Consider the following 14,614-nt stretch of genomic DNA (forward strand, 5'->3'; position numbering starts at 1 on the left):
ATCCCTTTGTGAACACATCAGCAACTTGATCATCGGTTGGTATATACTGCACATGAAAATCTTTACGCTGGACACGTTCTCGGATGAAGTGGAAATCAATATCTAAGTGTTTGATTCGTGAATGAAACACTGGATTTGAGCTCAAAGCTAAGGCAGAGAGATTGTCACAGTGTAGTAAAGGAGGCTCAGGCAGAAACTCATGCATATCAGCCAACACTTGACGAATCCAAACAACATCAGCTGCTGTATTGGCTAATGCTCGATACTCGGCTTCCGTAGAGCTGCGAGAGACCGAGCCTTGCTTCCTGGACTGCCAAGAAATTGGATTATTTCCAAGAAATACTACAAAGCCTGTAGTTGACCTGCGTGTAGAAGCATCTCCAGCCCAATCTGCGTCGCTAAAAGCGCTAAGTTGCATAGGTCCAGGGGAAAATTTGATGCCATATTGCAGAGTACCTTGTAGGTATCTCAAGATACGCTTAACCTGAAAGAAGTGAGAATCTGTAGGTGCTGTCATGTATTGGCAGACAGAGTTCACAGCAAAGGCAATATCAGGCCTTGTAAAAGTAAGGTACTGCAATGCTCCTACTAAACGACGATACAACGTTGGATCTTTTAACAATTCACCATCTGTGCTAAGTACCTGGGAATATGGTTTACAGGGAGTGGAACAAGCTTTACATTGAGTCATGCCTGCTTTAGCTAACAACTCCTTGGCATACTTATACTGATTCACAAAGATACCACCTGAGCTGGGATAAGAAATTTGTAGACCTAAGAAGTAAGTCAACAACCCCAGATCTTTCAATTCAAACACTGAGGACAAATCATCAATAACCTCTTGAATGAGAGCATCACTTGAACCTGTTAAGATAATATCATCGACATATAAAAGTAAAGCTAGAACATCTGATCCAGTGTGTTTAACAAACAAACTCGGATCTGATTGAGACATTTTGAAACCAAGGGCTGGAAGGTATCCTGTGAACTTAGCATTCCATGCTCTTGGTGCTTGTTTTAACCCATACAGAGATTTCCTTAATTTACAAATAGATTGAGGCTGCTTAGGATCTTCAAACCCTTGAGGTTGTTTCATATACACTTCCTCATCCAAATCTCCATGAAGAAATGCATTTTTAATGTCTAATTGCCTTAACTTCCACCCATGCATGGCTGCCAAGCTAAAAATAATTCGGACAGTAGAGTGGCGCACAACTGGACTAAAAGTTTCTGAGTAGTCAAATCCAGGCTCTTGGCTAAAACCTTGAGCCACCAACCTTGCTTTGTACCTGGCTACAGTCCCATCTGAATTCCTCTTTATCTTATAGATCCACTTACTACCTACCACATTCTTATTCACTGGAGGAGGCACCAAGTCCCAAGTTCCTTGCATATGAAGAGCATCGATTTCATCTTGCATGGCCTTAGTCCATTCGGAGGAATAAGAAGCGACTCGATAACTAGTAGGCTCCTCTAAAGCATCCGGCAAACTAGTGCTATAACAATGATAGTCGGAAAAAGGATTTGGTGTGTGTATCCCAGATTTAGATCTAGTCTGCATAGGATGAGAGTTTGCTGCAGGTAAAGGTGTGAAGGAAGAAGATTCTGAATTTATACTTGGAGAGGCAGGCCTTGAACCTGGTGGTAATAACACCTCGAATTGATGCTCAGACATAACAGGCAAAGAAACCTGGGCAGAGGATGTATTAAGAGGATTTAAAGGAGATGAGATGTCAGGATCTGTGGGAAGAGGAAGGCTCGGGGAAGCTAAGACTGAGGGAACTAGAACTGGTGCAGAAGAAGAATTACTAGCTGAGATTGAACAAGTAACAGACTTTGATGTTATAATAGGTTGAAAAGGATACACAGTTTCATCATGAACCACATTTCTAGATATAACCATCTTTCTAGTAAGAACATTGTAACAAAGAATGCCTTTGTATCCCGCCATATATCCAAGAAACACACATAAAGTAGATCGAGGTTGAAGTTTATTGGAATTTGTGGCTCTCAAACAAGGATAAACAGCAGTTCCAAATATCCGAAGATGCTGAATATCTGGCATTGTATGGAAAAGCCGAAAATATGGGGATTGATGAGCTAAAACTTTACTGGGCATTCGATTGATCAGAAACACCTCATGTGCAATTGCATGAAACCAAAACTGTTGAGGAAGACAAGCTGCAGCTAACAAAGTAATCATAGTTTCAACCAAATGTCTATTCTTTCTCTCAGCTAGACCATTTTGCTGAGGAGTATAAGGACACGAAACTTGATGAATAACTCCGTGAGTAAGGAGAAAATCCTTGAATTGATTACTCATATACTCCCCACCCCCATCACTCTGCAAACACTTAATGGAGGTAGAAAACTGATTCTCAACATAAGCAGAAAGATGAGTAAACTTTGTAAACACTTCAGATTTAGCAAACAAGGGATACAACCATGTGAAACCAGTGTATTCATCAATGAAAATCACACATATTGATAACCATCTGTGGATTTACAAGGAGAAGGGCCCCATACATCATTGTGAACCCTTTGAAAAGGAAAAGAAGCCTTAACATGGGTAGATGAGAATGGTAATTGGTGCATTTTGCCACTCAAACAGTGAGGACAAACATGCATTGGGGAATCTACTAGAATAGGTAAATTGGCAGACTTGAGCATAGTATGAACAATGTCATTAGTAGGATGTCCTAGCCTACTGTGCCATATTGAAGACTTTATTTGCTGACCAAGAAATGCTACAGCCGGAGACGGAGAAGAGAGCTGGGATGCACTGGGAATTGGATACAATCCATTACTGCTCCTGCCCTTGAGAAGCACTCTCTTGGAGAACTGGTCCTGTATGCAAAAACCATATTGATCAAATAGGATAGAACAATTATTATCGTGGCATAGTTGATGCACAGAGAGTAGTTTAACAGTGAGTTGAGGGACATGAAACACATTCGGCAGTTGTAATGTAGAAGAAGCACTAGAAACATGTGCATGGCCAATATGCTCAATAGGCAAACCTGCCCCATTTCCAACGGTAACGCGATCTGTAGTAGTACATGGAGAGGCAGAGTCCAAATGAGTAATACTTGGCACCATGTGATGACTCGCCCCACTGTCAGCAATCCAGACAGACTCATTAGAGAAAGGTGCTTGAGCTGTCATGGCTGTGAGTGTAGCAGGAGGAGAAGAGCCTTGGTAGACATAGTTTGAGCGATGACAACAGTCAAGGGCACCATGACCACGTTTGCCACAGATTTGGCACTCAATAACGGAGGAAGATGCTGAATGCTGTGAGGAAGAGTTCCTATGGTAACAGTTCACCGCTGTATGTCCACGTTTTTGGCAGATTTGGCATTCAGGGACAATGCCAGTTTTGAAGTATCCGGGAGAAGATGAGCGTGAGGCTTGAAAACCACCACCACGAGTGAAAGAGCGAATGCCAGTAAAATTTCCTCGGCCAGTATGAGAAATAGGACCAGAGGAACGAGTTTGCACAGAGTGACCACTATGAGAGGAAAAAGATGCAGATTGAGGTGTAGGAAGAATACCAGCACCAGGATTAGGAATAACAGGTGATGTCCGACTAACCATTGCCACCATTGGTGAATGAATAGATGAAACTCGAGCCTCAGCAGCTTGTTCTGCAGCAAGAAGTTGAGTACGAAAATCCTTGAAAGATATTGATGTTTCACGAGCCACAAGGACAGTCTTTATCATGTATTACTCAGAAGGAAGGCCATTGAGCACTGAAATCATGAGATCATCATCCGATACCGGAACGCTAGCGATCGCCAACTGATTCTTGATGTGCTTGAGACGAAGGAGGAATTTATCAATGGAGTCTCCACCTTTCTGAGCTGTTTGGAGCTCAGTCTTAAGTTGATTGATTCGAGCTCTAGAGACAGTGGCGTACCGATCTGTAAGGCTTAACCAGGCATCATGAGAGGTCCTGCTCCCAATTACATATTCGATGGCATCATCGGATAGCGTCGCGATCAAGAAACTGAGTAGGGCTCTGTCAATCTTTAGCCATTCCTTATACGTTGTGGTGACTTCGGAAGTAACACCGTCTTCGTCCAGAATTGCAAACTTCGGCGGAGGAATTACAGATCCATCGAAATAACCAAAAAGATCATGACCTTCAAGGACAGATTCCAGTTGATATCGCCACTTCAAGAAGTTGTCCTCTTTGAGACGGAGAGTCACCATGCCAAGAAGACCGTCAATTTTCAGAGAAGAAGAAGTCATTGTTGCAGAGAAAATGAAGGAAGTAGAGATTAGGTTTCAGATTGAGAATTTGCAGAAATTAGGTTTCAGATTGGGATAAAAACCGTAAGTTTTCAGAGAATTAGGTTTCAGATTGTTGTAGAGAAATCAAAGGAAGTAGAGATTAGGTTTCAGATTAGGATATGAGAATCGAAATAGAGGAAGAGCAAACGCAGAGAAATAGAAGGAGATCAAATGCAGAACTGAGAAGGCACATAGGGATTAGGATCGAACCTAGGCTCTTGATACCATGCTAACAAAGCTGAAGGAAGAAGAAGACAGAGAGTTCTAGAATATTCATAGAGAGGAATTTAGAGAAATTATTACTTTTGCTTTTTGTATTTCTCATTTCATGAATCCAATACACATGGGATTACAGACTTTATACTACAGCAGAAATCACGTGGATTATACTAACAATCTAACCATAATGACACGTCAGCTAACAACCTTCCCAGCTGACTAACCTTTAGCCAAACAACTTCCAAGTTGTTTTAAAAAATAAAGGTGATTTTGAAAACTAGATTTCACTTTTTTAAAATTTGAAAACTAGATTTCACTCTTTTTAAATTTGAAAACAAAATCTAATACCAAACATGTTTTCAATTTTCACAAAAAATTAAAATTAAAACTAAAAATTAAAATTGAAATGGTTATCAAACAACCTATAAATTAACTAGTGTAAGATAATCAGATTGTTGAAAGATAATGAGTGCTGCGTGTGTTGATGCTTTTTTTCAGAGGGTTAACTTAGATAATGGAGTGTTAAATCTTCAGCAGGGGAGAAGGTTGTGGACCTTCGGTATGGAGGGATCTTGCAGAAGGAAACAAGGAAGAAGGGATCGTCAAGCTTCGGACACCGGTGTTGTACCTGCCGAAGGCTCTCCATTGCTTAAGTTAGCGAGTATATGTGGTAATTTTGGCAGAGTAACAGTAAATGTGAAAAGTAGTTACCCCTTTTTCCTTTGGCACTGTTCTTTGGAAATGGGAGTTTTGCACAAAGTTTCAATGTGGGACTTTGTGCAAACTATTGTGGAGGTGACACGTGTTCATGGAAACTAGGTTCTGTAGTTGGGAGCATCAGCAAGTGGTTACCACTTCGGAAGGAGGTCTTTCTTTGGTAAGTTGAGAAGGTTATGATGTCACTCGCCCTCTAAGGGTTTGTCTAAATGCTCGTGGGAAGCATATAAAAAACGTTCTTAATCTGCAGTTCCAGCGCCATCACAACTTTTATGTAATATTTCAAAATCGATTGGGTGTGTATGATGAGTTCTGGTATGAGAAGGGAAGAGGTATGATTTGTTTCTCCATTCCTTTATAGATCTGCCATGGCCTCCCTCCCTCTCCGAATCTGCCATGGCCTCACTTCCCAAATCTTACCATGGTTATATTGATTCTGGCCATCTGCCATATTTTTGTTGGTACAATCCGTTTTCCTCATTTTTATTAGTTTGAGCCATCTTCCACATCAAGCAATATTCGACTTCTCTTGAAATCGAGGAGTTCACACAACCCTTCAATGCTGCAACAGTTTCGCAATATTGATACTGACCAAGGAATTCTCTTCTCATTTATATATCGGTGTCGTGGCCATGTACATGTACCGATTTTGCACCATTCACAAACACCTCACCATACATTCTTGCTGAGTGAGGCAATCTTCCTAAAGCAAGGGAAACACACAATGGTTAGCACTTAAGCATTCAAAGATAAGAAAAGCTTCATGGGATTGGTAAAAATATGTCACACCCTGAAAGCCAAATTCAATGTGCTTAATAATAAGGGCATACAAGTTGGGGAGGAAGGAGGCCATGGTAGTAGATCCGAGAAGGAAGGGAGGCGTGGAGCATAATTTATTTATTTTAAACTAAATAATTAAGTTAATTCTGACAAAAAAATTGTTAAAATTTAACTAATAAAAAAAAATGATGTGGCATATGACATAAATTGTCATGTCATTTGCCACATAGGTTGGTATCATTAAATTGGTATTTAAGTTGGTGCCCGTAGCACACCTCTATAAGTCGATGTGGTAATTCAACTACAGAATTTGCCAAACCTTGTGCCTTTATATGACACTTCTAGGCCTATAGAGGATGTCATACCACCCAAGCTTTATTGCCGACTTGATTATCCTATGTGACCCATATGGGCTATAAAGTTCCACAGTAACTCAATAAATGTGAAAATATGTCCCAATTTTCTTGTTAAATATGATTCGTAAAACACTGTTATCAATCTAATTCCCAAGAACTTTTATTGTACACTTATTTGATCACTCGTACCTCGATTTGACATTTACCACTACCACCATCCACCACCTCTACCACCAACTCCACCTCTACTTCCACCTCCACCTATACCACCACAACCACTACAAACCACCACCACATGTACTAACATCACTACCCCCACCACCCACCACCACCTCCACCACCACCACCAACTCAACCTTCACCTATACCACCACCACCACCACCACCACATAGTTACCATGTAACACTTTTGACATATCATGTATGTTTTAGTCATTATCAACAATTACTAGTATTATATCAAAATTTACCAAACGGTTGTGACATAACTTTTTATACTAACAACACTTTAAAAATATTGTTTAACAAGCATGGAACTACTTTACAGCTCATTATTTCTAAAACACAACAGAAGCATCTTTTTTTAAAAGTGACAACAATCCTAAATTAGCCCTTATTATTGATGAATATCTTCTGTATGACAAAGTGCACCACTTAACATATGCAATCCCAAAAAGGATCCAAAAACATAAAAATAAAACCAAAGAGCCACTTAACAAAGTTATAGCGGTTAGAAACACAAGCACACCAAATCGATTGACAAAACAACTTATTCATGCAGAGACGTCAACTACTTGTTTTCCAAAGTTAAGACCCTTAAAAAGTCCAACCAGCGCTCTTGGACCACTCTCAAGGCCTTCAACTATGTCTTCCACATAAACAATCTTTCCTTGCCTAATGTAAGGCAGCATAAACTCCACGAATTTCGGATGGATGTGATAGTGATCTCTTACCGAAAATCCATGGAGGCGGATACGTTTGTACACAAGGTGCATCAAATTTGTTACCCCTTCTGCTTGATCAAGATTGTACTGTGAGATCATTCCACATACAGCAATGCGGCCATGGACTCTCATGTTGAGGAGCACTGCGTCTAGCGTTTTGCCTCCAACATTGTCAAAGTAAATATCAATGCCTTCAGGGAAATACCTGGCAAGTGTATGGTAATTACAAAGAAAATTTATCCTTCACTCAAGAAAGCTCAAGCTTCAAAGCATCATATACAACATATAAGGATCATCATTTGGCCCGCGGCTCCGAAGTGGGTAGTCCGTGGCTTGATGGGTCAAAGTCCGGCCTAGCAAGATGGTTAGGCCCGCTCGGCCCGCCCGCTTATGCTTTTCATTTTTTAAAGATTAATTGATGCATTCCCTAACCTCATTTTATACTTAATCAAAATAATGTAATATGTATGATAAACTAATAAACTTTTTATTTTATTTACGCATGTTATAAATTAAGTTAATTTTTTCAGTGTTGTCTAAAATTTTGTAACAAACAAGCAATATATGCACTATATCTCTTAGTGCCCCTTTTTTGTCAAGTTCAAATTTAACGGTTCAATAAAGAATTTGAAAGCTTATTCTGGGCTTATTAATTTTAAAGGCACAAATTGCTTTAATTTTCATGATGTCAATCCTAATTTGGGATATAAGTTAATTAAGGCACAAATTGCACATCATAAGTTTCATTTTTAGGTATAATATTTTTTAAATATATTGGTTATTGGTCTAGGTTTAGTAAAAAAGTTTGGCTATTATATTTTTGTTTTCTTAAATTATATAGTAATCTATACTATTGTTTAAGAGAATACTCTATATCCATCACTTTTGAAAAAACGAAATGTGTAACAAAAAGATTGAAAAGACTTTTTAACAAAAAGTCTGGCCCATTTAGGCCTATGAGGTCTTGGCTCGAACCCAAATTTTTTGAGTTGGCCCAGCCCAATAACGAACCCTAACAACACACAAATTCTTAATAATCGTTTTTTCCTTTCTTTTCTTACTAAAGGAAACTAGTATAACATAATAAATATGTTACAGAAAATGATAGGGAGATCACATTTGTAGACTGCTTTATATACCACATGTCAACTAACCACTTGTCTAATAGAGTTGAAACTCATTATATTCATGGTACGCTAGGGTTTATAAATGTAATCTCTCTATCATTACTCATATGTACCTTTTGAAAGCCGCATTCAAGTCAGCCTCTTCTTTATAGTTAAAAGCCTCATCAAATCCAAGCTCATTCTTCAATAGATCAACCTAACAAGATGAATCCATAAAGGAAAGGAATGAATCACTTTTCATCTAAATAAAATACTCATCTAAGAGTTTGTCTGTGGTGCACTGGGTGCACCCGTACAGCCCATCACGTGGCCTTTTTTTAAAAACAATGAAAACCGGTTGTTTTGGTTAACCAGTTAAACTAAAGGAAAAAAAAAAAAAAGTCCCGCTCGTTCAAAACCTAGCTTTGCACAGAACTAAGGAAAAAAAAAAGGCCCGCTCAGATCGATTTCGTCTGTCTATCTCCTCCTCTCGTTCAAAACCTAGCTTTGCACAGATCGATTTCGTCTGTCTATCTCCTCCTCTCGTTCAAAACCTAGCTTTGCACAGAACTAAGGAAAAAAAAAAAGGCCTGCTCGTTCAAAACCTAGCTTTGCACAGATCGATTTCGTCTGTCTATCTCCTCCTCCATAGCTTTGCACAGCCACAGCTGTATTTCGGTGAATTCATAGCTGCACAGCTTCCTACAGCCTGAAGAAGCTCCCCCCACTTCGTCTTCTCCATCTGAGGAGCAGATTTCAGCCAAAACCCAGAAACCCACTTCGTCTTCTCCAGCCGCTTCCTCCATCTCGGTAAGTTCGTGTGTTGATTTTCGTTATGTGTAATTGATGGTTCTATTTAATTTATTCTTCTAGTGATTTTGAATTGTTGTTTCAGTTTTTTCATTTAACAATTCCAGAAATTAATGATTCAAATTTTGTATTTCTTTTCCCACTCTGCATTTCTGATGGGTTGTTATAGTGCCTCTTGATCTGATTGTATATATAAATACCCATGAGGGCTCTGATTGTGTAAGATTTAATTGTGGTGGGTTTGTGATTCTGAAAGTGGCGTGAGGTGAAGTGGGTATCTGACATTGATGGCTGTAATGTTCATGCAATTGCATATCTCTCTATATAGTTTTTTTTTCCAAAGTATGCACGTATTTCCAAACCCCATAGTTGTAATGTTCGTGGAATTGCATAGCTCAAAATGCAATTGCATAGCTAAATATGCAATTGCATATCTCTATATGCAATTACTAATAGCCTGTATGCAAATCCAAGTCATTGAATGCAATGACAGTATATAGTTTTTGTTTCAAATTATGCAACTCAGGTGATTTCGTGGTATGTAGGTAGCTTTGACTGTGCTTTAGAATAATTTGTTATGGGGATTAAAGTGTTCCGAAAGTGTAATGTGAGGATTGGTTAAGATTTGTATTGGGATTTGAAATGAGTAAGAATCCCGACCCAATAGAGAAATGCATGGGTGGGTTGTGTGCATTATCTGTGCAATGTAATAATCGAGGGCTGATGCACTTGCAAGTAGTATCGAGCAATTGCATATAAGTATATGCAATTACTAAGCTACTGTATGCAAATCCAGGTCCCCGTATGTTTTTAATTAAGCAATGTGATGTTGTGGTGCTTATGGGGTTTAGGGGGCATTAGGCTTTGGATTAGTATTCAAATTCTCGGCGCTACAGACAATTGCATGATAGTAAGTTGTGCTTGATTTGCGCAAGTTATGGAAGCTAAAAAAAGGGGATCAGCAAAAGGAAAACGCAAGGGCAACAGTAATGTGCAACAATCAAGAGTTGGGCGAGATGCATTTTTTAATTTCATGTAAGTTACGCGTACATCTTAAAATTGGAAATGTGGTTGCTTAATATTGTGATGGTTAATTGATTAAAAATAAATGATTTACAGGAAAAAACAACGACATGAAATGGGGAAAGAGGCAAATGCAAAGTTGGACAGAAAGGTGAGAGATGGCAATGGATTGGGCAGTTTAGTAATTATTTTATTAAATAGGGTCTTTTAATGAGGAAATTTTTTTGTTTCAGGAACGAGAAGAGATTGCTAATAAATGGAGGAAATTGAACCCTCAAGAGAAGGCAACATATGGCTCTGCCTTGGATTTATCGGGTGGGCAAGTAGAAGGATCAAGTGGGCAAGTAAACGTCTCACTGAATGAGAAGGGTTTTACCAGTAGATGCAGCCCGGATCGATTCCATCAGACGGTGGAAAAATTGTCGAATCAGAAGCGCTTAGCAATTAATGAAATTGGGTTTGGTAAAGTGGCATCTTTGTGTTGCACTCGTTTACACCGCAAACTATGCAAATTTCTAACTGAAAGGTTCAATCCTGATACGTCTTCTATACAACTGCACGGCAAAGTGATTGGAATAAGTGCCGTTGAGTTTGGGCGTGTTATGGGTCTTAAGAACACCGGCGAGGTTGTTGAACTTGAGTGGCTGGTAGAAGATGAAAAGGTGAAAGAGTTAGTGAAAAGTTTCGGTGGAAATGGCAAGAGATTATTAGTAAGGGATTTAGGTGAACAATTGGAAAAGTGCGAAAATGCCGATGAGGACTTTAAAGTTCGATTTGTGATGTTCGCACTTGGCACTGTACTTTGCCCGACCTCCTCACCATCAGTGACGGGGAACTATTTAACTTTCTTGACGATCCCAGGGAAGATAGAGACTAAGAACTGGGCCGACCATGGATTCAACTTCTTATGTGAAGGTATTAGGTCGTTCAAAGCAAAGAAAGTTTTGTATGTAAATGGGTCACTACTATTTCTCCAACTACTGTATTTCGATTCAATTCTCCATGGTGGAGTATATGTTGATAAGTCTTTGGATCCCATTGTGTCATGGGACAATAAGTCGGTGTGGAAAATGATTATATGGGTCAGAAAGCAAGGTGGGTTTGATAGTCCAACCGTTCGGGTAGTTTCAAAGCACAATCCAACGAATGAAGTGTCGAGAGTAAACCTTGAAAGAATTGTTCAAGAAGTTGCAGTCAGTTTGGCGCCAATAATACAGGCCGAGGTGAAGCGATCAGTTGAAGGACTTGCTATAACTTTGGGGCCGATAATACAGGCGGAGGTCCAGCGGTCAATGTTGGAATTCACTGACAAGGTAATGAGTCAAGTGAGCTCCTTCAATAAAGACGCAAGACAACATCTTCATCCGGGACATGAAGATGTAAATCAAACTAAGGACAGTCCACTGAAAGAACGAGATCAAGGTGGTGAGAGTGTTGTGAAGAAGAAGGGTGAAGAAGCTAGCAAATTAAAGGAGAAAGGTGTAGTTGATGTAAACAATACTTGGATGCCATTACCGGATGGACAGAGTTTCAGTGAACCCGAGGTATGATGACCGATTAGGAGTTTGAAGATCGAGTTTGTTGTTATCTTTTAGATTTTTTAAGCATGCATTTATTTACATAGTTGTAAAATACTTAACTTTTCTTTTTCGTAAATGTAATATTCGAATTCCTTTTTCCGCAGTTGAAAATTGGCGTGGAAAAGAGGAAGTTCACAAAACCGGCCCGTGGTGATGAAACTCGAATTAAAACACGTCGAACGGGCGAAAGGCGTCCAGGAGTTCTTTGTAGAGAGCCATGGGTTGACCCGTCAACCGCAAAAGGAAAGGTTGTGCATTCAACGACGTCTAAGATGAAAATTGGGCCTTTCAAATTAAAACCCGGGGACTTAGAAGACTCCGATTTAGAGTTATTTAGTTATATTTTTAGGTCTAACAACCTTTCAAGGTAACTACTTACAAATGTTGAATTATGCCATTGACCAAATTCCTGATATGTTCTTGCGCACGTGAATTTAATTATAAGAATTGCTTTCTTCTTCTGTTGTAGTGACGAAATTATAATTCAAATTGAAAACAAACATCATGTCACGAGAGGTGAGTTCATGTGCTTGAGGCCCGAAGAGTGGATTAATGATGGAGTACTCAACGCACACGTGTATTATCTACAAGAAAAGGGGTCAGGGAATTGGTACTTCCCCACATATATGGCGGTAAGCATTCATATTTTGCATACTGTTATAGTTTGTCATTTGGTAAATGAATTTACGCTTACAGTATATGTGAATGTAGGAGCAAGTTCAAAATACAAGAGATGGTCAACTTTTCGAATTGGCTGTCAAACTGAGAAGGGAAAACACAAATCGGTTCACCGTAGGGCTTAAGAAGTGCGAGAAGGTAAGAATTTAAGTTGTTATTTAGAACATCTTTAGTGTGCTTTTGTATACGCATATTTTTCTAAGTAAGTCATTGTGCTGCTAGATGTTCATTCCCGTTTTTGATCGAATCGGGAGTCATTGGTATTTGATTGTGGTGCTTCCTAGCGATAAAAAAGTTGAAATATGGGATAGCCTCCCCGGTCCTAAGTACAACGCAGGTCGTTATCAACAAGCAGAACGAATTGTAAGTTTAATTGACGTAATGGTCCGTTTGTATTTTTATTGTCCTAACAACCCGACTAAGAATTCATTTGCATTGATTGTGTTGTAGATGAAAGTGTTGGACCACATTTACAATGAGGAGATTGTCAACTATTTTGAAAAGGGATGGCAGTTTGCAAAATTCAACATTGTGCGAACTGACAAGGCCCGTAGACAAGTAAATGGATGCGATTGTGGTGTGTTCGTTATGAATTGGCTACAAGACATTGAATGCAGATCACACGGTTCAAATAAAGTGAGTCGGCATATATATCGTTTCATGCTTTTGTCAAATGTCTGATATTTTTGTTAATCATATCTTTGACGGGCTGTTTTTTATTTGCAGTTTCAACATGCAAGTGAGCGCGTTCGCATTGCACTATCGTTGCTGAAGAACCCAAGAAACCGGCGTCTAAAGGAAGTAAGGGAGTCCGCTCGAAGAGTTGTCGACGAACAACTTGACAAGTTGGTCGAACAGAAGGATCCCTTCATCCCTCATCATCCCATCGCAAGGAAGCCAATAACACGCTCCCAGGCAAAGTAGATTCATTTTGACAGTAGGTGATAAGGGTTTACAGTGTACAAATTAGGTGTAATGGCATGTATATATCCCTATTTGCGCACAGTCAGGGTGCTTTTGTAGTATAGCAAGTGCAATTGCATGACACGATGTAATTCCATTATTCGCTTAGAAATGGTATTTTGGTTTTCTTGACGACATAGAAACATTTCATGACCAGATCGAACCGCCTAGTTTCACTTGTTTGCTACGGTATGTGTCTTGTTTGAAGATTCATCCACTATAATTCTATTTTATTTCTATTACTTTGTATTTAGATATAATTGAGATATAATCAATATAAGTTAATATTGATTTATTACCATAACAAGACTCATTGTTGATGCACTTCAGATTTGTTCTAAACAACTGAAGCAAACGAATTACAAATATGAAATCAAATTTTTTGTTTAGAATTTAAAATTATATAGAATCTTCTTCTAAAAACCATGCCATTGTTTCGTCTTCGGTTGGGCCTCAGTACTATGTTGGGATTTTGTCCTTTGTAGATAAGGACGAGCTCGAGCCTGGTTGTGCCATTTTGATGCATAATAAGGTAATTGGGGTATTGGGTTTTTGGGGTTTTTGATGTTGGTTTTGTTAATTTTAGCTCTTGTTGATAGGAAATTGGAATTTTGCTTTGATAAATGGTTTGGGAAATGTGGGCAATTTAGTTTGTGATTTTGTTGTACTCGAAACCTAATCAGACTGTGATACTTAGTTGCATAGACAGTCTCCATTCGGCTGCTACAGATGATACTTAGTAATTCACTGTTAAGCGGTCATCTGCAAGTCGCTCAACATTGATGAAAAGATTGTAAATTACTGTTAATCAAATGTTCCTGATGATCTTTTGTCTGCAGGTATGATGCCCATTCAGGTGGTGAACGTGAAATTCAGAGGACCATGTTGGAGTTACTGAACCAGTTAGATGGGTTTGATTCAAGAGGAGATGTCAACGTCATCTTGGCAACAAATACAATTGAGAGTCTTGACCCAGCCTTGCTTCGTCCTGGCCGAATAGATAGGAAGATTGAATTCCCTCTTCCTGATATCAAAACAAGGAGGCGCATCTTCCAGGTAAATTGACACGACTGTTTATAAGAAATAAACAAATTCAACATGAAACGTGCCAAGTTTTTATGGTTGTGAGTAACGATGATTGGATC

The 14,614-nt window shown here is 39.1% G+C and overlaps 2 protein-coding genes across 2 annotated transcripts; one reads left to right on the forward strand and one right to left on the reverse strand.

Annotated features, from left to right (window-relative positions):
- Nucleotides 1-7,138: 7,138 nt before the first annotated feature.
- On the reverse strand, nucleotides 7,139-9,221 carry LOC117625573 (2-alkenal reductase (NADP(+)-dependent)-like). The gene is made up of 3 exons (XM_034357114.1): nucleotides 9,033-9,221; nucleotides 8,550-8,632; nucleotides 7,139-7,514 (listed from the first exon to the last, which is right to left on the reverse strand). The coding sequence occupies exons 1-3, from the start codon at nucleotides 9,219-9,221 to the stop codon at nucleotides 7,139-7,141; spliced, it is 648 nt and encodes a 215-aa protein (XP_034213005.1).
- Nucleotides 9,222-10,406: 1,185 nt separating this feature from the next.
- LOC117625574 lies at nucleotides 10,407-13,711 on the forward strand. Its single transcript, XM_034357115.1, has 8 exons — nucleotides 10,407-10,424; nucleotides 10,482-11,792; nucleotides 11,933-12,195; nucleotides 12,298-12,460; nucleotides 12,540-12,644; nucleotides 12,729-12,869; nucleotides 12,957-13,142; nucleotides 13,233-13,711. The coding sequence occupies exons 1-8, from the start codon at nucleotides 10,407-10,409 to the stop codon at nucleotides 13,428-13,430; spliced, it is 2,385 nt and encodes a 794-aa protein (XP_034213006.1). The 3' UTR covers nucleotides 13,431-13,711.
- Nucleotides 13,712-14,614: the final 903 nt, after the last annotated feature.

Source organism: Prunus dulcis, chromosome 4 (genome assembly GCF_902201215.1).
Source record: "Prunus dulcis chromosome 4, ALMONDv2, whole genome shotgun sequence".
In the NCBI taxonomy this organism is placed as follows: Eukaryota; Viridiplantae; Streptophyta; class Magnoliopsida; order Rosales; family Rosaceae; genus Prunus; species Prunus dulcis.